The sequence below is a fragment of the Aquila chrysaetos genome, chromosome 2 (assembly GCF_900496995.4).
Source record: "Aquila chrysaetos chrysaetos chromosome 2, bAquChr1.4, whole genome shotgun sequence".
NCBI lineage: Eukaryota > Metazoa > Chordata > Aves > Accipitriformes > Accipitridae > Aquila > Aquila chrysaetos.
The window spans coordinates 25,132,818-25,158,867 of NC_044005.1; the positions used below are offsets into that span (position 1 = coordinate 25,132,818).

The 26,050-nt window shown below is 40.7% G+C and overlaps 1 protein-coding gene across 41 annotated transcripts in view; it reads right to left on the reverse strand.

Moving 5' to 3' along the window:
• Positions 1-26,050, reverse strand: part of NRXN3 (neurexin 3) — a 1,038,943-nt gene that overhangs the window by 753,012 nt on the left and 259,881 nt on the right. For 24 of the 41 annotated variants that reach the window (XM_030007362.2, XM_030007358.2, XM_030007356.2 and 21 more), the window contains 3 exons: positions 8,945-9,246; positions 3,607-3,630; positions 1,674-1,835 (listed from right to left, as the gene is read on the reverse strand). In XM_030007362.2, coding sequence (XP_029863222.1) covers positions 1,674-1,835; positions 3,607-3,630; positions 8,945-9,246 — 488 coding nt within the window. The remainder of the gene's footprint in view (positions 1-1,673; positions 1,836-3,606; positions 3,631-8,944; positions 9,247-26,050) is intronic. The other 17 variants (XM_030007361.2, XM_030007359.2, XM_030007363.2 and 14 more) reach the window with 1 other exon arrangement.

Below are 26,050 nucleotides of genomic sequence, written 5' to 3' on the forward strand. Positions count from 1 at the left end.
TGCTCCATTGGCTTGACTTAAAGCACATATAAAAATGGCCTCTGCTAAGTGTTATGTTCATAGCATCCATAAATAAAATTAAGATCCTGATTTAAAGAGACACTAAGAAGCTATATCTCCTCTTGATTTCAATCAAACTGGGATGCTCAATGCCTACGAAAATCAGGCCCAAGGCTCTATAGATGAAAACAGAAGGATTTGATCTCTGTATGACAGTTTGTATTCAGCAGGGCAGTTTCATTTCCTATGTAAGATGCTCACATGCTCTTTTCCAGCATATGTGCATCCCCTGAACTAATCCAGAGGTCAGGCAGGAGAGCGGCTCCAGACTCTGACAGCCATTGCTCACATCAAAGGACTGGCACATAACATACAACCCCTGACACCACAAGTCGAGCATCAGTAGGATTGTAACTTGTCAGGCAGTTACAGCCACAGAACACCACCTAGCTCAGCATCGCTATTTCCATGACTCCTGTACAAAAAACTCAGCTCTGCCTTCCCTCTGATATTAAATGTTCATACAAAGAGGATATTATGACAATCATCCGAGCTGCAAATAAAATTAGACTCGCCCAGCCACACCCTGTGAAAAACAGTATTAGTACAGAATCACAGCATTAGGGAGAAAACTCTTGCAAGAAACTCTTATTCCAGGCTAACTAGGAAGCTGACTGACAGAAAGTCACTCAAGCTTGTTTTTCAATAAGCTTTCTATAACGCATTTTGGAGATGTCAATATCTGTATCACCATTAATCACAGTGATGATCACAAATTCTATTAGAAGAGATAGGAAAGAAGACAAAAGCTGACTGCAGGGCATAACACCCAAATAACAACTGCACCAAGTTTTGGATTTGGGCTGAGGCTTCATCTTCCCCCCCAAGGAACACTATTTTGGTTCCTGCTGCTAGCCAGGCAGTCCAGTCTCTATTACCCATGCGTGGATTTTTTCAAAGTTGTGGATTAACTACATGTCAAGGGCAGCCAGCCAGCATGAAACAACGTGGTTTGGAAGCCAGCTAGCTGTTCCTGACCAATGCAGCAACTCTGCTGCATGGGCTTACCAACACAATACACTTCAAGTCCATACGCCACATTATTGCCACATCTCCGTTATACCCTCATGCTGCATTCTCCTCACATAATTTACACATATATTTTATGCTACCTTCAACTTTCATTTTTCTAGTTTATTCTAATTCTGTATCTTCCTGCAAAATTGACAACTAACTATATTCCCATGTGAAATCCAGGATCTTAAAAAAAATTCCTAAATAAGGTTCTGATTATGATTTTTTTCACCCAAAAATGCTGCTTAGTAGTCAAAGGCCTTTTATCTTTTTTTAATGGTTATTGCCTCAGTGCCTAGAAGATTGTAATGCTTTCTTCTGAATGGTTAACAGCTTACAGAAGGCACCTCTTCCACTTCCATGGGTATTTTTTCTGTAATCCATGCACTAGAAGTCTGATTCTGACCATAAGCTCATGAGTTTTGCAGCTGATGCCTTCTGTCCAGCTGAATGACAAGTTTATTCTTACAGAGCTGTTGGAGTATCAGCGTAAAATTCAGCATCAGGGAAAGACATTGAGTGTGTAATGAAAGGCTGCGAAGAGCGATGACTTTGAGAAACCAAAAGCACAGAAACAGGAATTAATTTGAAATAGTTACCTCTTTGAGGCAGCCCATGAAGTTGTTGCTTACTGGAGAGCCAGGTAAATCAGCAGTACTGGGGCTCCCTCCCACGTAGAAGAAGTCATCGGAGCCCAGCATGGTGTAGTCCTCCTGCGTGTACCCCGTCGTCGTCAGGATCCCGTCCACCGAGATCGTCACCTGTTCAAGGGACACAACAGACAAAGAAAACCCCAGCAATGACCTTACAATCCTGAATGGAACAAGTTACCTCCCCTATATTTTTATGTCAGTTTTATTAAGGATTTTGTTGAGATTTGGTATGTATTTTTTTAGTTCAGCCAAGCTCCATTTTCTGGTCTGCTTTGCACACAATGGAAATGCTCCAGCATCTGCTTTTCCCCTTTCTGGTGTATCAGCACTGTCAGACTGACCGGCAATCTACCCATCAAGATGCTTTCCATTTACTCAGGCCAGAAAATGGAACCGCCCTTGAAAGAGATTTCTCATATTAGCTGATTTTATGACTAATTAGTATTTATTTTAATGATTACAGTTAGTTATGGTTGTTAGTAAAAAAAAAAAAAACACTAATGAAGACGAGGTTGGTATTTTTTATTTTTTGTTTCTTTTGCTCACGGCACACTGACGATCATGCATTCAGGGAAGTGGGAGAGGGATCTCACTTTCAATATATTATGGATGTGCATGCCATGTACCTAGAGAGACACACACCCACCACCCACCAAAAAAAGAATTAAAAAGAAATTGTATATTACAAATTCATAACCAAAATATAAATAGGAAATAAATCAAAATAAAATAAATCAAAATAAATCAACCACACACCAACAACTGTGAGAGAAGCAGAGATGAAAAAGAAAGAAAACACAAAGCGTGCACACGCTACACTTTGACATGTCATGCCAATATATCTGGAGCCCAGAAAGATGACAAGGTAAAAAGAGAGGGGGGGGGGGGGGGGGGGGGGGGAAGAAGGAGAGAGAGAAAACTATTTCACACTTGCATGCAATCAAAAATAAAAATACCAAACAAACCCCATAATAATCAAAAAAAATCAAAACCAAACAGAAATGTCCCCAAAACTTCTAACCCCAAACACATGAAGGGTGAAGGGGGACGGAAAGAGAGGGAGGGAGAGGAGCAAGTGAATTTGATGTGTTTTGCTTAGATGTTGTTAGTGGTTTAAAGGGAAGATGAAGGAAAATAGCTCGAGGCCAGGAGACGGGCGAGTCACCAGACGTGGACATGCCATGCAGAGTGTGTACTGAAACAAACAACCGGCTGAGCTCCTGTCGGCCACGGCAGGTAGAGGTCAGAGAGAGAGAGAGAGAAAGTGAGAGCGAGAGCAAGAGGGAGGAGGAGGAGAGAAAGAGGAGGGAGGGAAGTAGGGGAAAATCAGGAGAAAGAGGACAACTCCGGCCAGTTTGCCTGTAATAGCCGTTGCCACAACAAAAGGATGAGAGAAAAAGAGAGCCTTCACCACCACGGACTAGAGGCCCTGCAATGGTTCTGATCTAGAAACCTTCAGAGTAAAAAACAAAAACCAAAAGGGGAGAAAAAAGCAAAATGAAAGCCAAAGCAAAAGACAGAAGGCTAAACTCAAAAGCAAGGGACAAAAAACCCCAACAATTTATCACTGGAATGGAAAAGAAGAACTAAAGAGGGAAGTGAAGAAACCAATGAAAGAAATGTCCAAACCCCATTTCCAGAAGAGTTGTGTTAGTTGCTTTTGTTGCTCATTTTTCCATTAAAAGAGAAGAAAAGAAGGGGGGGGGGGGGGGAGGGAAAAAAGTGTTTTCAATGAAATTAAAATAAATTAAAGGGAGAAGTAAGTATAAAGGAGGGGAGAAAAAGAGGGGGTAGGGGGAGGAAAAGGCAGGTAACACACGGCAAACCCAAAAAAAGAGACAATAAGAATGATATCTACCAGACAATGTAGTTTGTTTACCATAGCGTGTCCAATGCCTGAGTGCTTTGCGGAAAAGGGGGAAGAAAGGAAATTAAAAAATCGTGAACAGAACGATTGTTAATTAAAATAACTAAAAGCAAAGATGAGTCGTTAGGGTGTTAGTACATTAGTTGGTTAGTAAAAATGACACATTGCATGAATGGCCTAGTGTTAGTCTTTCAAAAAAAGGCGTGGGGCACCTGAGACACACAAAGTGAGAAAGAGGACAATATGACCAGGACTCTATGGGGAACCATGCCATCTAGACTGTAAAGAAGGGTGCTGCCTAGTCTTCCCACCCTGGTATTAGTCATTAACTTCAACCCTCATATACATTATCCAGGACTGAAGCAAAGTTAAAACAGTGCAATACTTACTCTTCAAATGCCCATCAAGGTGCTTCCCTCAAACAAGAACCTTACCCTCAGAGATGTACACGCACAGTACACAGTTTGCCCCTTCAGCACAAATCCAGCCATGACTCCCTTCTTCCACCACCACCACCCACCTACATTCCTGCTCCTCTTCCAAGCCTCACTACCCTCAAGTGTTGCAGAGTATCACAAGCAGGCCAATATTTCCTTTGGCTGGAGAATACAGATGAAGATGAGCCCAAGACTCTGAGTCTTCCTTCCAAGCTTCCCAATCTGCAGGTTTCTTTACAGCAGGTGAGTTTGTGACTTTCAGGAGAAGCACACAAAAATGCCTGTGCTTGGCTGCTTGCCTGTAGCTCACTTCTGTCATCCAAGAGTATAGGAATTGAACCTCTCCTGCTGTGGGAACAAATGTGTCGAGGAATTGTGTAGGAAGAATTGTCACTTGTGTCAAGGTTGAAGGCAGAAAAGACTGACAAGACTTAGTGTCTCTCCTGTTATACTGCATCTATATTACAGAGGAGCTAGGAGAATTCACCGGTCAGTTCACTTAGTTGGACTTAGCAGAACTTTGCAGATGCTTTGTTAATCCCTCCCAAGGCATGCAGATGCCAACTGTTTGAACCTACACATTGTTTCTTGTTTGCTTTTTAGCAGCTGGGAAACTCAAGATCTTCATAGCAGACTTTGCATGGTGACTAGCTTCAGTGTTAGTAGGGAAGTGCAGCCCATGAGGCTCCATGTCCTTGTTCCACTGTGACTGAAGTTGGCAAGAACTATCCTAAATTACAGAAACAAGATCTATGCTGCTTCATGTAAAAATTATCTGCTTGCAAATTTCAGAGACTTGTGCATTGACTAAGGAAATAAGTTTGTGAAAACTTTGTGGCATTGAACATAATGTCCCAGGTCTATTTTATTTGTCTATGGGAATGAAATAATAATATTCTGTACTTGGGTATAATGAGCACAAACTCCTGAATTCTTCATCAAGGAAGTCTCACTCACAGTGGTATGTTGTGTTAGTGAATCCATTTTTACAAACAAGAGAGCTGGATTATGGGACGGGGGGAAGAGCATGCTAAAAATGAGACAGTGTTAGCAACAGACCTGAAGACAGACACGGGAAGTCTGACCTTCAGTCTCCTCCACTCCTCCCACCAGACCACACTGCCCCAAACATGCTCTGAAAGGCCTGGTAAAATACAGCCATGATCCTACTTCTAGTAAAGGTTTCTCACAAGGCAGAAAGAGGGCTTAGTTTTAACTGAAATAATAAGATAAACAAACAAGGAGATTTGCTTTGACATTAGCAATCACTACTCAAGGGAATCTGTGGGTTCACTTGGTTTGTCTCTAAGGAGATTTACTGCTGTGATAGTTATTTCGTCTAAAAAAAAGTAGCACTTAGTACTCTCCTAGCTTAGCTACAAAACATTTAACAATTCCAAAAAGTACTGGGCAAAAGTCCAGCTATTTAAAGTTCTGCTCTAATTCTAGAAACAGCCAAAAAATTATGCAAATCCTCCTCCCCCTTCTCCCAACCCCAAAAAGAGCAGAGGAAAAGACTAGATGGCATCCTGAAGCTGCTGATAGCCCATTTACCTGGAATTGTTTTAGCTTTGGATCGCATTCTTGGAATTTCTAATTTTATTTTTTTTAAAGTTCATTTTAAAAATAAATCTATTTATCTCCAATGCAATGTTTTCAACCAATTACAAGGAAGCTACTGATTTCCTTATAAAGCTTCAATATTCAGGGGCAATGTTTTTTGTTGGGTTTTTTTGTTTGGTTTTGGGGTGGGTTTTTTAAGGAAACGAGCACAGCTGGAAACAAGACTTCCAAGTGATCTATATTATGCTGCAACATTACAGGTGAATTTATGTCAGGAAAGATGCAGAGTAGATAATTTCTTACATACAAAATTATTTAGGATATACAAAATTATATTGGATACAATAAAGGACAAAATGTGTAATTTTATAAATGATAAATAATCTTTGTCCTTCATTGATATCTTCATATAGAAGATGTAAAGGACTTTACAGGTTCATAGTCTGTCTGAAAAAATGGTTAAGTATTTTACAGATAAAGAAACTCTCTCTCACGTACACACAGACAAAACCAGGACACATAAGCTGCTGGAAGGTGCTGTCGGAATGGAGAAAAACAAAACTCCTTCATCCTGTGCTTTATTTAGAATTGTGTCTTTGGGGGAGGGGTTAAATGAAGCATTTATAAGGTCAAGATATAGAGTGACCATTCTTAGTTGTGTCCTGAAAAATGTCCATAGCAGGTATTAATTGGTTATCAGTCATTCAAGTTTTCAATCTTTTCCAAACTCTTTATCCTGAAGATTGAAGGGTTTTAAGACTTTTTCATCCTTAGTAATATCAATTAAAACTAAGAATGCATGGGACCCGACAGGAAGGCTGCAGCATTCAAGGTTTCTCTTTATTGAAAACTGTGGTTAAACTTACCAATAATTTTTGGATGACAACCTTCAGGACTAGCAGTATTGCTTCTCCTCAAGACCTCATCAATTCCAATTTCTGGGCAGTTTGGGTTCTGGTCAATGTCTTAATTTAGAGACTGAACTTGATCAGAAGTTAAAATGGAAGTATCCAGGGAAAAGACAACTCAAAAAAATTCCAGCCTTATTGATAACTACTGGTTGAACTGTATTCTATCATGCCTATCCATAGAATTGGACCCCAAATCACCTCTGCTACTTATTTTTAATTTGATTTTAAGACTGGCCTTTCTTTGGAAAGAGCACAGCCATCTTATTAAAACATCCTCTCTCTTGCCCAGTCAAGTTGGACCCTTCAAGAATTCAGGATCACATGAAAACATCCACAGTGAATAGATCAGGAGGATTAAAAATTTGCAATGCTGCTTAACTGGCAAGAGACTCACCTGCTTTCTAATAATTGTCAAAGTACTGTCCTGGTCTAATCGAAGACGAGGAGGCATAGACCTATTTCCATTTAACCGTGGACCAAGAAAAAAATCACTAGCTGAAAGATTAGGAAAAGAAAGTGAGAGCTCTCCATCCACAGTTTTGTCTGTGACCCTTCCTCACTTTCTGCTTCTTCAAGATCCAAACCAATCCTGGCATGAAGTAAGGATGCATTTTGCTCCAGGCACACTTTCCCATTGAAAACCAATGTCCAACAAAAATAAGAAGTATGATTAACTAAAAATGACTAGTAAGCTCTACTGAGATATTCAGAGACCAGCCATTCTGAAACCACCTAAAAATAAAAAAATGCATCAAATAAAGCCATGTATTCTGACCCTTCCAGACTGACAAACCTCAACCAGTTGGTGCCTCTCCCTCTACTGGACCAATGGGAACATCTGAACAAAATAGGATCATTAAGACCCATCCACTGCATACAAAATTAAATTTGCATCTGCATATAAACTATTGAAAACAGACTCATGTTGCCATATGTAAGAACCCTGCAGTCTTGTGAGCATTTGATGACAGATTTGTTATCAAAGACCCAGACACCCTGAGCATGTAGAAACACAGGGATTCACATGTGAAAGACAAATAAATATCTTCAGCCCAAACCCCAAATATTTAAAAGAAAGATATGAAATCCCTGTAACAGATAAATTATCTGCCAATATCTACTAGTAGAGACTGTTTCTGATCCCTGGCACTGATTATCCTATACTCACAGATACATTTTACCTGTAAAATGTCACCACAAAAGCTGTTTTCTCAGCAAATGACATTGTATAAACTGAAATAAAATTATTAAGGGTTGTGTTAATATTCACATTAATGAGCAAATAAACAGATCATGTTGTTTTCACAAATTGGTTTTAAAATCTTAGTTTACAAGCTATTTCTGCTGCCTCTACCAATCAGCAGGATACCAAATAGCTCCTATTCACAGTGTAAACCTCATTTATCATGCAGCGGATGGGCCTTAGTGACTTGATATATTCACCAGCTTTCAGAGCAAGGTTATTTAATTTTATCTTATCTATTTATGTCTGAATTTATATTTCATGAGGAAGGCTTCAGGATTTTAAGACTAGCCTACTACCAAATACGTCACCTGATAGAGTTGTCTGCTTAGAAAAGCAGCATGCAGATGTGCAAAATTACAGTGGTAAAATCAGAAAAACTTTTCCAAAGTGGAATTGTAGGGTGCTGGATTGATCTGGGTTTGCTTGGCTTTTTTGATCCTTCCACTTTTCCAGTCCTCACAGCCAACAGAAGAGTCTCATAGGCAGAGACACAAGAAAAAGTAGAATCTCATTTTAGAAAGAAGGGGGAAAAAAATCAAAAAGAAGAAAAGAAGAACAGAGAATCAAGAAGACTCAGAAAGACTCCAGCCAATTAATTCCAAAGCTATAAAGTTGAAATAATTACACACGTACCCACCAGCCTGCATACCTGCACACTCACATGCACACACAAAAGAAAAAAAAAAAAAAGGAAAGGAAAAACAAAAGACTTCCAGAATTAGAATTATGACATCATGGCAACAGTTAAACCAATTAACAAAACTGAAAGAAAAAGGATAGAGGTGTAGAGCATTGGCTGTTAGAAAACGACTCTGTTCCCACAGTAATTAAATGCAACAAGAATATTACTGATAAGATTGAATCATAATTAAGGAAATAATAAAATAAAAAAGGGAGAACAGAAAAATAGAAAAGGAAAAGAGAGATGAAAGTAATGTCACAAGTTTTTATTATTAAATCAAAGTGGAAAAACCCAGAAAATTAATAAAGTGGAAATGAAGATATCGCAACAGGGATAAATTCCCACCAGTTAATGCTTTTTCACTGTCCTTTAGATACCAAGATCCAGAAAAGGTGGAGAAACTCCAGTGACTCCACTGAGCATCCCCACTTCTCCATTACTCTCTCCTATCTGCCTGTCCCAATAAAACAGAACAAAATTTTCCCCAGAATTTTCTCCCCTTCACCATTACCTGCCGCAGGTTGCGTGTCACCTTAACGTCGTGCCACGCGTTGTCATTGAACTTGCCATTGACCGGCTCCACAATGGCCTCGAAGGCCCCAGACCCCAGGTTAATGACCAATGAAACCGCACCATCTTTCAGGGCCAGGTTGACATAATCAGCTGACTTGCCAGTGTGCAGAATGAGCCCATTGCGTTGCCACGTCTTGAAGGAGAGAGTGATCTCATCGCTGCTGCTCTGGATGGGGTTTTGCGACAGGTCATAGCAAAGGTATTCGGAACCACGGAAAGTGGCCATGTTCTCATCTCGAGCTGGAAAAAAAGGGGAAACAAAAGAACTATTCAGCAGTCAGCCAAGAAGAGATTTAAGGTTGTCATGAAATTTCTAAGCAATCCCACAGCACTGTTAATGTTCTATACAACTATATATCATGGCATGCTAATGACTGTACAGCTCCTCTTGTAATACGGCTATCAAGAGAATTAACAGCAGGATCCTCGGTACCGAAGAATTTCAGCGCCGTGTTTTCAGTTTCACTGCAGCACTGTCACCATAGGGACCATTCAAAAGTATGCCGTGAAGTCTAAGAAAAGTACATTTAAAGACACTGCTATAAGACACTTCAAAACGTTTTTGGGACAACGATAGAAAACTCTATGGTTTGCAACATGACCATCACATCTGCATTGTTTCAAAAGAAACCAACATTTACCAAAGATTAGTATTTAGGTTCATCACTAATGTTGTCTGAACTTATCTTAACCCATTTGCCAGGCATTTTAAGACAGGCATCAGAATATAATCCTGACAGAGCTATCCCCTTCCTTTCAACTGAATGAGAGACCAAGCAGACAAGAGAGCCACATGAAGTGTCCTATAGTTTCCTTCTCTGAGAGCATGAGGGAAGTCCACATAAAACATTTTGTCCACAGCCGTAAGTAATGATGTTGCTGGTAAACATGTCTCAGAACTTTGCCTATTTGATCACCTTATCCAGAAAATCTGTACTAGACAATCATGTCTTTTTCATACAGCAAAAATAAACGGGGGAATTATTCACAGCATGTGACATGAAATATTTCCTCCTTAAGAAAAAAATCTCCTACATGCAGTAAGGAAAAACCACTGAACTAATTTCTTAGCAACTAGAGGCAGCATTTGAATACCATAAAAGTCCTTCGTGTGAGCTGCAAGTCTGCTTCCCAGTACTTGGGCTTCCACAGTCACTCAGAGCCAGCTCTGCTGCCATATTGCACTCTTGTGACTTGAGCCAGCTGTGTATCCCGGTTTTGCCCGGTGGAAAAAACACAGAACGGTGATGTTAAAGTTTGCAGGAAGGCTCTCTATAGCCCATTCCTACCAGTGCCATCTGGGGAAAAATGGTACTTACAATGGAGGCTATTCAGATCCCCTCACTCCATATTGCAGTACCTTTCTGACTCCCAGCTGTGAAAGTGAGTCTGAGCATGAGTAACTAGGTAGTACAAGCAGTCAAGCTATCATTGCTTACAATCCACTGCATAAGGCAAGTGCTGGTGCTATTGCCGTTGACATTAATAGCATTTTTCTGCTTCATTTTGTCTCATTTAGTAATCCTAATACAGATTAGCCAGAATTTATTAGTACAAGACTGAAGGGAAAATACTTGTCATAGCCATTCTTAAAAAATAAGTACGTGGTAAAATCTGTGCCCTTACAGCATGGTTTCAAAACAGCACAGTGTTGCAACATGAACATATATCATCCTCAAGTGATAGGTCTGCTTTAAGCAGAGACTTTGCAGTCTTGATTGAGGGTATCACAGAATGAACTTGTTAAAAAATCTGGGCACTTTGAAGGCAGCAGTAATGTGTGTTTGTACTTATGTAAGCAAATGATGTGCCTATACACCCCTGCGAGCAAACAGTAAGACAAATTACTCCATGCAACAGTATAGGTTGGGAGCCAACTGGCTCAAAAGCAGCTTTACAGAAGAAGACCCGAGGGCCCCAGCGGACAAGTTGACCACAAGTCAGCAGTGCCTGCCGTTTCAGCAAAGGCCAGCTGCATCCCGGGCTGTATTAGCAAGAATGCAGCCAGCAGGCCAAGGGAAGCAATTCTTCCCCTGATGGACACTTGATTATGCACAGTCCTGAGCTGTGTGCTCTAACTGGACATTCTCTGAGCTAGTGGCTAGACTACACAGCCTCTGGAGGTCCTTTGCAAATTACTTGGTTCTGCGATTCTGTTCTAAATACATTTAACTACCACCAAGGAGTGCATATACTTGTGTCAGTGTTCAAACAGCCTAAGCACAGAGGGACGATATTGATTGCAGTTCTGGAAGTCAGAGCTGAGCCTGACTTCACAACCCTCTCGACGATGTTAATTCCCCTGCCTAGTCACTCCTGATCCATTGGAAGGGAATGTGTTACAATCAAGTCGGACACATGCTCTATGTACCTGCAGGTAATTCCCATCAAATAGCTGGTGTCTGAGGGCAGGAGTCAAACACAGTCATTATGACTGAGCCTTTTTCCCCACAGCTGTGAATGTGTGAAGCACTGACGTCTTTGGGAAGGGGGGCGCGGGGGACTGATTGTTCACTCAGTACAAGACATATTAATAGGGCTCATTTTCACTTTCTCAACCACTTAGACAAAAACTCACTGGTCTACGCAGTACAAAGGAGAAGGCAAAGCGTAGATTAGAAATCTAAATGGTATTTTAAGGCAACCACTGCAGACTCGTCAAAACAGAGCAGAGAAAATTCAGAGAGCTATTACTCTTACTTGTACCATTGGTTTTAAGAAAAGGTGCTATCAACCCACCTCTGCATGCAACTACGTCATCTGCCTGTTTCTTCCAGTCATCCGCTTCTGACCCTTATCACAGATGGGATTCTGGACCTGTTCCATCTTTATATGCTTCCTGTTCTTGGGAGAATGTCACCTATTTCCGTTTCATACGTTGTTACAGGCTTTTTTTCTCCCTCCTGTGTCCGCTCTGGATAGACATTCAAATTTGCAGGTCACCACACACCAAAATCTCTCTGGGGTTCACTGGCCAATCCAAATTCACACCTGTCTACCCCATGCCTCATAAGCATAACTCCCAAGGTCAACATACTCTCTAAAATTGTATTCTCCAAACAACTAGTTCCTAAACAGTTTACCAGTGGCCACATGGATGATTGGTTTACCACTATCACAAAAGGCTTCAGTGCACAGACTAGGCTCAAATCGCTGAAGAGCTTGACCGTGTGTTCTTCCACACTACAACACAGTAGCCTGTGTCAGGCCACATGAAAGGCTTTTTACCAAGCACAGTCTTTCCCTGCTCTCCTGCCTGTGAGGACGCTCTGACATATGTGATAACTATGACCATAAAGCACCTGAGAATTACCAGACAGCATGGAGGGGGAAAAGGGATACAGGTTCTCTCTACAATGTATGAAGAGAAAAAGCCCTAAGTAGGTTGCAGGTCTCACAGTATTTCCATATGCTTTCAGGCCTAGTCTGGTGACATCTGGAAGACCAGAGAGTGGTGAACCGCTTGTTATTTGTTAGCTTGTGAGCCTTGTGCGGTACATTCTGAAGGCTCCACAAATTGCACTGTGATATTTATGGCTTCTATATTCTTTAAACAGTGGTAGTGTACCAAGGAGTCTCTGGCATAGCAACACAGCTAACACAGAATAGTTAAACTTAAGCCCAACTAAAAGCCAACGGGAATCCTTGGTTTATGTTACATGAAGCAATAGATCAAACCCTGGTTCTGCTGGGATGTGAAACCTTGTATATAGTAAGTGACATTAACTTGAACTGGTGATCTAGCTGTTCAAGTGTGACAATGCAACTGCATAAAATAACATTTACTTAAACCAGCATTTAGAATATGTTTACAAACTCTTGATAGATACATGATTTGCAAGATTTAATTTTTAACTCAGTTAATACTAAACAGATTTACAAAAATCAGAATCTGAAAGCAGGTTAGAACATGTAAGGAGTTAAACCTTCCATTTCACTTGTTAATCTAAACCCATTATTTATTTTCTAACACATTTATATAACTAAATTCTCTGCAACAGCTGGGATTTGCAGAGATCCAAGACCTGTTTAAAACTCCACATTCAGACTTAAACCTTTGACATATTGAAAGCCTCACAGAAATCACCAGAGTAGAAGCAAACCCCAGCATCTTCAAACTGACCAACACAGACGTTTTCCTTGAATCAATGGAGTCACCCATCACTTTAAGAAGCGGGAGAACGTTATCCTTTCCTGACTAAACATGAATAGGCACAGCTAGCACATTAAGCAGTTACCACCACCTGCCCACTGCAAAGTGAGTTTTGCAAGTCTCAGATCTATACCTATTCAAATCCCCAAATGAGCTATCAACACATACTGCAGGCTGATAGCAAGAACAGAAACAAAAGCAATGCCAACAACTACCTAAGCCAAGCTCCTGGCTCTTCTCATCCCTGCAGAAACCCCAGAGCTTGCTGAGTCTCAAGTTCCCAGGAGAGGAAAAGACTGGGGATCTTTCCATATTGTATATGGCTAGATTGCCTGTTCAGGAGAGCCAGATGGTAATTTTAACTTCAGTTTTTATGTGCAAAGCTGTTGCTATGTGTTCCCGTCACAGCTCTTTCTACAAAGGAGGACTCAAATATTCAGAATTCACAACATCACTAGGAAGCAGAGAAACCTTAGCATTTTGATTTATGCATGAGGAAACGAATGCACAGACATTTTAATGGATTTACTCATGGCCACCAAGAAAATCAACAGTAGAGGAAGGATTTAAGTTCAGGATCTCCTAGCTCCCCATGCTGGACTCATTCCACAGGTTCTCATATACTTTTGGAGGGAAACCAACCTCCTATTTTTCTCCAGCCCTGCCAGGAAGTCACCCCAACAAAGACTGTGGAGCAGAGGAGCCTCCAAAGTTTTGGATGATGCCTGAAAATAAATACTTCATGACTGTGAAGCCAAAACCAGCAAATCCTGCAAGCACGGATTCTTCCCAGGGCCATGAAGTTTAATACTCAACAAAAGCAGCATCTCATGTAACAGGCCTCAGACACAATCAGGAAATATTTAGAAAAATATGAAAGGGACAGTGACTTTCCAGAAGTCTTCTGAAGAAAACTTCAAGCAGCTGCTCACCCTCTCAAGTTCTGTCAAAACTCACTGCATTACAGGTATACTCTGAAGCAGTCCCTATCTCACTGGGGTTTGGTTTACAGCCAACATTGGAGCATGTCTCCTGTCAGTGAGAAAAGCAAACTGTCTGCACTGCTTCAGAATTAATAACCACTCCAATGTTCGGTGGGATTTACCTTATCTGAGTGGTTTGCTGTGCTTTGCACAGAAGAGCTGGTGCTGTCTGATAATCTAGGAATGGTCTAACACTGTCAAGCATCAGGCTTCTCTGTTAAAGCAGTGTACATTAATGACAGAGGCAGCAGAACAGCTGGGTACTCCCTTGACCTTCTGTCAAACAGAGGTCAACAAGGAAAACAGTGTTTACAAGAACCTTTTCTACCTACCATTTAACAGTTCTCTATAACTTCAGACAATCCTACAGGTATGCAACTTGTCCTAAGAAAAAAAACTGTTTCCACAGTTGGTCACTGACCACAGAACTGTTATTAAAATAGAGGACTATCACCCACCATGGCAGGGGGGGAAAAAAAAAAAAAACCAAAACCAAAAACTCCCCCAAAACCCAACGTCACCATGAATCCAGACCACAGAAGGAAAAGTATCAGTGTACTCAAAAGGTATTGTGGATAGATAATTAAGCTAGTGCAATAAGTGTTATAAAATACAGCTACGCAGAAGGCCTAAGTGCAAGGAGGTAAAAACAGCAGAAGTTCTCACTGTTGGCATTAGTTGTGCTGCTTGAATGATGGGCCCTCCTCACCTGAGGACATGCTAGTGGCATCAGTAGAATATTACAGTAGAGCCGTGGTGCTCAGTGGCTATGAACTTATTGCACATGGGCATCAGCTATGCTTTCAGCAGCATGACATTTAACACAAGGAAACTATCTAATTTATTTCTGATAGGATGACTGGCTAACATCATGATCCTAGCAAGCACAATTGAACATGGTGTTTCTGCGAATAAATTTTGTGGCAGTCTTCCTGTACTGCTGAAATTAACAGGTATTCCTGCTTTGTCACTGTATAGCAGGGTATAGACATGACTAAACGTCTTCGTGCCAGTGTATATACCTTTGTCTCCTTTCTATACTAATTCTTACACCATAAACAGGAGACCTAAAGTTTTAAAATTCTAACTGAGCTGTAAGAAATCTTTTGACCCAAGTCATAACAAAGTCTGGAAAGAATAAATTCTATATATGAACCATGTGAACTAAGGGGAAAAAACACTTAGAAGCTGTTCTAGATGTGAGCTGTGAGAGATCAAGGCATGACCTCCCAAAGGATGTGGCAGAACCCCAGTATGGGCAAACCCCCATAAATTCTACTAGGAGGCAATTCTGTTCTGGGCAGAAGGGTTGTCCTGGGAGTCACCTATAATAGCTATGATCCTCAACAACATTATAGAACAATGAATGATTTATGTTCCAAGTCACTTTCACATGTATCTGATGTTCCCTCAGAGGTTAGGGGAGGGGAAACTGTACATCAAATGACACAGAACATAAGTCAGTCAACACCTCTGAAGGACAAAAAAGGTGAACTATTTCCATCACCCTCCGAAAGAGTTGTCCAGCGACTGAATGCTGAAACCCTAATGAAAGCCCTCAGAAGCAGTCAGAGCAGCTCACCCAGATTCATGTTATTAAAACAAAGCTGGATAGTTTAGTAACAATCAGGCTGTTATTTTAAAGAGATGGTGACAGACCCCAGTAATAGCTAAACAGCAGATTACTGCATCCTCCATTAAGTTGTCCAAATCTTTTTGTTGCGTTCCTCCTTTCTAGCCTTTGGGCAGGAAAAATAATACATCCAAATAGTTCTGTTTTTTCTCGTCTGATCATTCTTCACACCACCTGATTGAATCAGTGACACCACTAATCAAACCCTCTTATAAGGTCCCATGCTCTCGCCCTCACATACACACTTTTGTGCGCTTGATAGCCAAAAGCAAATATTTGTATGAAAAATCTCACAGAGCTCATTTAATTATTTAGATACATAAGAAATAGTGTGCAAAACATTCTTCTATGCATGAAGCATCTTCCAAGCATCACCAACAGTGATACTGATATGTGGAAGCTTTGAGAGTCATATCATATACTGCATTTATACTCCACAAACTGTAAAGTAAGACTGTCTAAGTCATCTTAATGTCATAATGAGACGACTGAACAGACTGCATTGATAAAACCTTATAAAATGAATATTAATTCTAACTTCAAGGAAACGATGCAAATAAATTTTCAGAAGAAAAAGAATTTTTGCTGTTGGAAAAAAACTGCCTGTAAAATCATAGAAAGAGGTTATAATGGAGAAGATTAAGTGGTGAGCTGGAGTCCCATGGTAAAAAGAGTAGTTTCCCAAATGCTTACTAGCTTTAAACCATTCTGGGTAACATTAGATTTTTCAGAAAGCTTCATTTATTGTTTCCTCAGGCCCCTCATTCTCATTTATTGTATCTACATAATTTGTAATTTGGAAGCAGAGAAGAATTACAGTAATATCAGAAACTGTGTAGGTAAGAATCAATAGAGGACAAATCTCTGATCTTTTTTAAGAAATGCAAAGAGCAACGTTAGACTAGGAGCCCAAAGCAAAGGTGAGATGCACTCAACAGCCAGTGCTCTTTCAGTACTGAACTCAAATTTTGCACATAGTATAGCAGCTCTGATCTTACCCAAAAAGCTCTTTCATCTCACTAGTAAGAGCAAAGGAAGCACTATGTTACACCAGAGAACACCAAGTGCCTAGCATGAATCATGCCCTCTCTGTTATCTGCTGCTTTACACATTATCCTTTTAGTCTAAAGGAAAACGCTTGTTAAAAGGTCCTCAAATTTAAGCCCAGAAGAGATCAAGGAGACTTGGCAATACAATGAAAGCTCGTCTTTTTGTCAAAGCTGACTAATCTATTCTTCCCCTGAGCTCCAAAGCTCTTAATGACAACAGGAGGAAGAACTGCTTTCTCTAAAGATACTGCATGAGAGCTCCAGGAGCCGCAGGTTCCACCTCCGCTTGCTGCTGCCTGTGTCCTTGGACGATACTCTCTGGGCTGGCTCCAACACAGAGGAGGCTCTGACGCCCTGGACTGCAAACCATGCCTAAGAGGTCCAGAACGAGCTCTGCGAAGTGGCTTAGCTCTCCTGATGAATTTGGGCCCCTGCACATCGAAGACTGAAAGCAAAGGGAGGGAACAGGCATAACAGTGCCTGAATCTTTAACCCAAAGAAAGGAGGAATATCCCCTAGGCTCCTGATCCTCAAACAGTTGACATGTACTATCTAATGGAAAACATAAAGCAGTTTCCATGTATCACTTTCACATACTGGTGATAGAACTAATAGTCTGTTAGAAGTAAGACTGCTATAAATTTTTGGAGTATGCACCTATTAAATATAGAGTTGAAGTTCATACCCTCTAAACAAATGAAAATACACACAAATGAAAAGGTATTTTGCTTCTCAACCCTGGAAGACTCTTCTTCACTCAGCAGTATATTGCTGTCCTTTCAACAAAATCTCTTCCGAGAGGAAAAAAAAATACCAGATGTATCACAGAAAATCTCCTAGCTAGTCCACATATTCAGCATAGACAGAGATTATTTAAACCTAGATGCATCAATAATATGAGCCACAGATTCCCTACTAACTCTCTAAACCACCTTTTCTGTCTTTTTCTGAAGGGAAGCAGAAAACAGCACTGTTTGAAGGAGAATCTGAACCTGTGTGAATGAACCATTTAGTACAGAAATCACCCACCAGCATCATCTGCTTCAATACCACACAAAATAGCTGAAAAAATATATTCATAAAATCTTTTAGCTAAAACGCTTTGATGACAAAAGTATTAGTACTACAATAATGAAAATGAATAAATGAAATGACATGTCTACAAAAGATTATAGCATATGGTTGGTAACATCATTTTTTAAATTGCTCTCCAAAATTGATCTAAATGACAAACTACAGGTGTAGAAGTCAGAACCTGAGCATTTTATCCTCGACTTTGCCACTGATTTACTGTGCAACCTGAGGCACTTAATTAACCTCGGCTGTCTCTATCTGTACTACAAAGATAACAAAAATATAGGTTAAGTCCTTGAGACCTATGGGAAAAGAACGCTCTACGAGTTTAATAAAACTTCTCTGCAAATAAGAAATGTTCCACATTTGTGAGGAGAAGCCACATGCCAATCAGGTGTATATGCAGTGTACAGAGTGTCCTGGACATCCTTCACTCCACCTATTTTCTGTTGTTTGCAAAATACAAACAACTGTACTAGTGTGTGATGTTGCATTCTCTGCTATTTGCAAAGAAACAATAAACTCCAAGTATCAGTTTGACTGTGGCACTGTGTACTTAAAGCTGTGCTAGTTATTTATGTTCTGACCAACTGGCCAAAGAGACAAAAAAACCCAATCCTGTGACAATGTCTTGCTTAAGCCAAAATGAAATTTGACAATTTTGTTTTACACTACCTTAAAAATACATTTCTTAAAAAAAGCTCAATTTTAAAATAAAAGCATGAAACATGTTTATTTTGAAATGAATGATGCTGAATAAATCAATTTAAAAAAATAATTTGCCTGAAACAATTTAATATATTCATATAAATTCACTATTTGTTTTGGTTGAACAAAGCATACTTTTTTCTTTTCATTTCTCTGAGCAATTTTGGTAGTCTCACTCCCAGCTCCAGAAGGTGCAGGAAAAGCAAGGTGTTGCTACTAATTTTGTCAAGAGCTGAGATACCATGATGATGTGCTGGGCATAAGAACTCCTCTAGATTCCTCACTGCTGAGCATGGGTGAGGACAATTCCTACTGCTGCTGTATTCACTTTTTCTTATGTTTTTATTTTGCTCTGCATTTTCTCTAGTTTACTTATTTTCCTGTTGCATCATTCTAAAACTTAAGGATGCCAGTCTCTGAACATACCACCCAGCAGAAATGTTTCCTTACAGACTGAACGTTCAGCAAAGCGCAAACTGACCAGAGAGAGAACATCGCAGCACCATGAACATAAAACTCAAGATTTAATGTATTCACCAGCCCTGCTTCCAAAGAGGTATCTCTACTGCTGGCTTGTTACCCAGGCCCTCTGCCCTTCTGTGTAGAACATGCATGACAGTACAGCAGGGTAAGAGCGTGCAAGTGTACAGCTAAGCTCTTAATTCACCAGCTTTTTATCTTACGTACTCTGTTGAGCAACAGTGCTATTGTTTTATACAGATCATGCCTTTTTAAACAACTGAAGCAACTTGCATGCCAACAAGCAACATTATATTCACCACCTGAGATTTACTATTCTTCAGCAGCAATCTGTATCCCAGTTGCAACCCCCAGTTTCACACCACCCTTACTCTTCTAGCCTATTAAAAACCAGAAGTCAAACACCCAACACTAATCCTGATGCTAAGTATTTAGACCTGTTTATTACTGGGTGTAGACTCAAAAGCACTAACATTCAGCCAATAAAACAGGATGCACTCATGGCATTTTTGTTCCTTACCATCCTAAAGATGAGGTCTTCCCCAAACTTTCTGACCTTAGTAAAAAGCCATTAGGCATTAGGGAGAAGAACATTAGGTAGCTATCACAGTCTTCCTTACATGCGTGGTAGGATTGGTCCTGCTTGGAAAAAATCACGGGGACTGTTGGTGGGAGTCTTCCAAGACTGACTGCAGGAATGAACAGAAAAGGTTTACACCAACATTGAGAGAAAGCGAGCTGAAAAGTGCATTCAGAACAAAAGCGCATCCAAGGACCCCAGAGGGAGCGGAAATTCCTGCTTCCATTGAAGGGCACTGTTTTAGAAAACTGCTGGAAGCTCTCAAAGAAAGGGGCTGGAAGGACAGGAGCAGAGAGGCAGCACTGTAAGAGTTATGCGTGTGCTTGTGCATGCACATGCGCTTGTGTTAGCAGCAGCCTTCCAGCAGGCGTCACGCTTGCTGCTGAGCAAGGAGCCCTTTGGGCACCCTTCCAGCGCAAAGTGTGAGTAGAAAAATAGTTAACGCTAATCACTGTAATAACACAATAATGATCCACAAAATTATCCTTTTCAATACCAGTGAGCTGTATTGAAAGCCATGCCCATGGGAAAGGGAAGATGAGAAGGAAGGTGAAAAGCAAAAGTGAGGTGGAAGAGAGATGCAGAGCGGGGCAGGGCAGCGCGTGAGACCAGTATCACAGAGACTGTGGTAACGTCAGCTCCTCACAGCTTTAGTATTATTGGAGAGTGTGTATGTGTGGAACCCCAGTCCTGCCACGGTATGAAAATACACTGCCAAACACTACTGCTGCCCTTTGTTTGTGCTCGTTGTGAGACAGCGTTAAGACCATTTATGAAAATAGCAGTATCCAAACCCACTTTGAGGCACAACAATTCTTCTTAAAACAAAGCCACAGGCAAGGGACTGTTACAAGCTGGCAGAGCAGCTTTGGCCAGTAATTATTTAGGGGCAAAAATGTGTGCATTTGTATGCAATGAGAAACAGGCTAGGCTTCTGCTATGTCTATACAGCAGCAAGTTCACATCTATTTACCAGGGCAGTGGACGTGTATATGCAGGTATAGGCAGTTTAGATGCACAGCATATTTCTATGGAAAGGCAGATAAAGTGCATCTGAACAAACACGATATATACAGATAAAGAGGAGATGTGCCCTTTGTTACAGCATGAAAGGAAGCAGGCATTAGTACGAAGAGATTTACAACAGAGCAAGAAACACACAAAACCAGCTTAGAATGGGTATGCATGCATACATACAAAGCGTGGGATAATTAACATCCTTGTACACCCTACAGTGCACATATGAGGGCAGGAATGAAATGCATCTCCCCCATGTAACTTCAGGGCACGCACATGTGAGGACTTATACGCACACATACGTACACAGAGAAAATGAATACATGTCTTGTCTAGGTGTAAACACAGGAGTGAACGCACACAATCTCAGGGTGTAAGCACAGACGTCCACGGTGCGTGAGGATGCAAACGCGGTGGAAGTGTACCGAGCGCCGGCATTGCGCGTGGGGGCGAGAGGGAGGGCGTGCCAGTGTTTCTGGCGCATGCTCCAACTTCATCCTGGGCTTTTTCCCTTCCTGCTTTAGGTTTTTTTCTGCGGCAGAGCAGACTCCATGTCTACAGGGAAGGTGCTTAATGAGTCAAATCCAATCTCTCGAATGCCTTATCAGTTGTGGACAGGCCTGTTTCTGACAGCTGACCTTTCCCACTGCACGCTGCTGAAAAACCCATACACCACAAACAATTAACACAATGCTGAAAACATAAAGCTGAAGGAAGGGAAGACTCTAGACCATTTCAGCATTACAGACAGAAGGGAATGAGTGATGCACATAAAAATGACAGAGAGCAGCTATACAAGGGTTTGATTCCACCTTATTTTGCCACGCGCACACTTTATTACTTTCTTTACAGCTTGGCTGTAGCAAAGCTATGTGCAAAAACAAGGCCCGTGTAAAACAAGAAAGGAAAGCAGGGAAGACAGGGAAAGCTCTTGTGAGGTGTATAATGATATTAAGCCCACGCACAAATAAATACATGTCTGTATAAATATATGCAAAGCTGATAGAAGGAGCAAAGTTCCTTATTAGAAAACAAAAGCACACAGAGCAGAGGAGGTGAAGACAAGTATCACCCTGCCATCCTATACCTCTGCTGTTGTGGGACTAGCTCCTAACAGCACATAGATAAATACATTCATTAAAAGAACTAAGCTGAATACACTTGAGTTAGGAATCTGAAAAGTAACAAAACCTGTCAGTAGTCTCTTCTAATGATGACAAGGAGGCTCATCCCATGAAGAGTGCAATTCCATTTCCAAGTAAGCAGAAGACTGCTTCTCTTGGGAGGCACAAACACCTAAACATGAAGTGGATGGTCTAGTCATCTGTCCAAAGGATTTGTGGCCCAGGAAAGGCTCAGAGAATATCTGCACGTTCTCAGCTCTGCTGCTGGCTTAGTGCGAGGCTTGGGCAAACCTTACACATTGCATTTTCTGAAGTCTCTCTTCACTAACATGATTTTCTGTAATAGCTGCACGCCATCCAACATACTTGAACATCGAGACCAACGTATCTCAAATTTCAAGAGCAAATCCTAGGCACTTGGAGTTCACATGCTAATTTGAAAAAGTAGAGGTCAATCTTTTGCACAGTAGTCTCCCTGTATGTGCAAAAGACAACACAGCCTACTATTATCAGTTGGTTTGGGGTTTTACTATTATTGCATTGCAATAACAGAGACTCTAAAAGGGACATTCCATTTTAGTAACTCCCTGTACGTACAGAATAAGAGCTAGATGACACTAAGGAGAGTTCACAGAATAAAAGCTTGCCAGAAGCTCCACAAAAGTCATCTGGGCACAGCATCTAATTCACCCACTCACTTGTGGAAAACTAAGCATGCTTTTGAAGATTTTACATGCAATCCAGACAAGACTGAGAAATAGGAATGGGTTAAGAGGTACAGAAAGTCATGTGAGGTCAGAGAGTGGGGGAAGCTCAAGAGCAGTGCAATAAATATACCAGTTTAGCATCTCTATCTGGTAAAGACGCTGACGAACAGAAAAGGTACTTAGGCAAAAGTATTTTGGCTAATCACTAAAAGTACATAAGATCTCTTCAACCCCTGCCAAACCACAGAGACTCTGAAAATAAATATTTCATTATGGTGAAGGTTTTTTGTATTCCACTGAAAAAGTTTTATCATGATTGTAATTGTTTCTTGGCTATTTCCATATGGTCTTTTGATATATACATACTACATACATAAAATTCATGCATTATATGCAATAAAAATCCATGCTTACTATATACTGTAAATCTCTTAAAAATAGTTATCAGCTCACCTTTTTTCATAAATTTCTGAAGTTATCTATGCTATTTGGAATAATAAATCACAGCTATTCTATCAGTTCATTCAAAATTAGTAACTTCATATCATCAATGAAATGACTTTCATATCTTGATGTGACAGCACCAAGAATGAGCCCAGCTGTTTTCTTTAGTTCAAGCTACTGGGTAGCACAATCTTATTAAAGCCTTGTACAAGTTATCAACACTGGATATCAACTAAAACCAATAAAAACCAACAGCCAAATCAGTGCCTCTCTTCAGTACTGTAAGCCAAAATCTGAACCCGCTGGCCCTGATAAAAAGTAGGAGTAATTTTATGGTAATCAGTGAGGGTATACTGCTGGATATAAGACAGCGATCATGCTGGTATCTGCATTCATGTAATTTTTCCTAAGCCTGTTGCTAGAAGGTCAGAACTGATGTAATTCTTACTCTTACAAGCAAAGCCCAGCTGCTGTAAAAAAGACTTTTCAAACCTCCCTGCAGGAAATGTGACACAGCCCTTGTGTTACAACTACTGTTGAAAAATGTGTGTTTCTCTTTCAGTTCAGAAAGGTGCTGCCATTATTTTTCTGGAGATGAGTTTTCCCTGAAGGGTCTTGATTTCTGTGGGTTTGTGTTTGGGGTTTGTTTTGTTTTGTTTTGTTTTAAATAGCAAAGACTCTTATTCTAATCTAAACACCAGGGGCATTTGTATATTTTATAAACATTTTCCAACCCCTGTTTTACCAAAGTGTTGTCCCTCTTCAAGCTGTTCCCCACACTTTAACAACTCCTTTAACCCACTGCCACTGGGGTCTTGCCGTTTTGGAACTGAAAGCTGGTCAGAGGTCTTGGGAAGGTGGGATGGCGGTTTTGGTGAAGATCCACAGGGTAAACCCTTGTATATCCTTGTACACAGCCAGGGTGAGGGATCATTGAATCCCCTGCTATGTGGAAAGGATCTCTATATTTAAAATACAAGAAAATTCTGAAAATGGACTTTGCCAAAGTAACCTCCAGACCCTCCAGGTTAACTGTATCTTGAGAGCTATCTGGTCAAATGTGCTCAGCTCCAATAAAAATAAGGGTTTTTTTTCCCTGTAACTGCTAGGTCTGCCACTACTTTGTGGAGTCACAGACAAGCTGGGATCTTTTTGCACACTGTCTCTAGAAACAGAATTTTGGCAGACCAAGTTCTGCTCATACCTTCACAATGCCATGATCTCTTATGGGGCTGCTGAAGGAGGACTGTTGGCAGAATTTGGCCTTGACGTTATAATTTTAAAATCTATTTTGTTAATACATATGTCAGAACAAGGTATAACTTATTTTGTCACAACTGTGTTGGTTCTGCAGATCTACGAAAAATAAGAGGGGGGGAATTATATATAGTTATATTAATTTATATAATTGATCTATCTATATATACATAGAGATGCAGTTTTATCCTTACACTCAGGGAATTGGACTAAAAAAAAAAAAAAAAAAAGTCCATTAAGTATTTTTTTCCTAATTTTACACAACCTTTACTTGCTTCTAACTATACTTCAATCCCACAAACAAAAGGAAACTGCATAACTTAACTACTCTGGGAGGACAAAGCAGCAAGAGAACTCACTGCAAATAGTACATACCAATACTGAAAGCTTCTGTACAGTTACCTGACAACTTATAACATCAAGCTCCCCCATTTGCAGCCCACAGAGGATCACAGTTTTTCCTGCTGTTGTCAATACACATATCTGGAGCATCACTTTCCTGTTTCTTTGTCCTACAGATGACTAGCTAGATTTCAAACTTCTGCAATCTGCTTGGCTTGACCATACTGTGATGCAGTATGAGACAGAGTTGGTGCCCCCCTCACCAGCAACGTCTCCTTGAATGGCCTCTACAATGAATGCTAGTTTAAAATAAGTTCTCAAGTTGCAGAGATATCAGCAGACAAATGTTAGGGCTGACTTTAAGATTTCATAGCATCTGGCAGAACAAGCTTGTTGGCCCCTAAGATTCTGTTTCTCAAGGGGAGTGAATTAAGAACTCATTTTCAAGCTCTTACAAGAACTGTAGCAACTCTGTAAAGTACCTTTAGTTTTGGGTGATTCTAGCATGGTTTATAAATATGTGCTGAAATTTGGCAGAACTGAGGCTGCCAGGCCGCAAAAGACAAAAATGATCCTTGACAGGAATTGTAATCATCAACCAACTACAATTCCTGATAGTCACATAAGCACCAGTCAGAACAGGCTGTGATGAAGGACATGGGCAGTGTGGCCAGTCCTGCTTATCCTTCAAGGTGTTGCAGCCCTGCAGGCATACAAGCCTCCAGACTCTAACTGTGCCTGCTTTTTCACCTCTATAAAAGAAATTGCTACAACCAACACATAGAGCTCTTTCTAGAGCAGACTGTATCTTGTGCATATAGCTCTGCATCAACATGGCATAACCACTGAGGACTAAAATGTAGTTGGGTATATGGTCTTAGCTGTAAGCGGAGTTTAAAGGGGCAGAAATAAGTTAAAGCAACAGAAGACTCGGCTTTTGCACGCCAAGCAGTGACGATGACTGAGAGGCTGGGCACTCGTGTTTCTGTCCAATGGACAAATGTGTAGAATACGTCATACCAGCTACTTCATGGTAGCTGCCCACATGCATCGCCTTACCCTTCAGTAAATGAAAGGCAGCTCACACCTCCATGTGAATATGCTGGGCTAGCTTGCTTTCCCTTAGAATTACCAGTGTACACATGTGGTTGTTTTGGAATAGGTAAATTCATAGTCTAGCTTGCCTCAGAGTGATTTGTTATTATGGCAATAGCCTGAGTCAGCTACCTCCCTTCCAGCACCATCCACCTGGTATTATTTTAAAGTGTTTCAGCATTCGGGTTTTTCACTAAAATGTTCTGGGACTCTTCCCAAGGTCCCTGGGTAGTACGAAAGATGAATGCACCGGTTCCCAGGTTGAACTTCAAATATCAATAGCTCCAGCCCTCTTTTACCCCCTAGGTTGCATCTTCTGTGAATCACTAACTCATAAACACAATCCATAACCTGTAACATCTGAGTTTATCAGTTATTTCCCTACTGCTGCATCTGCC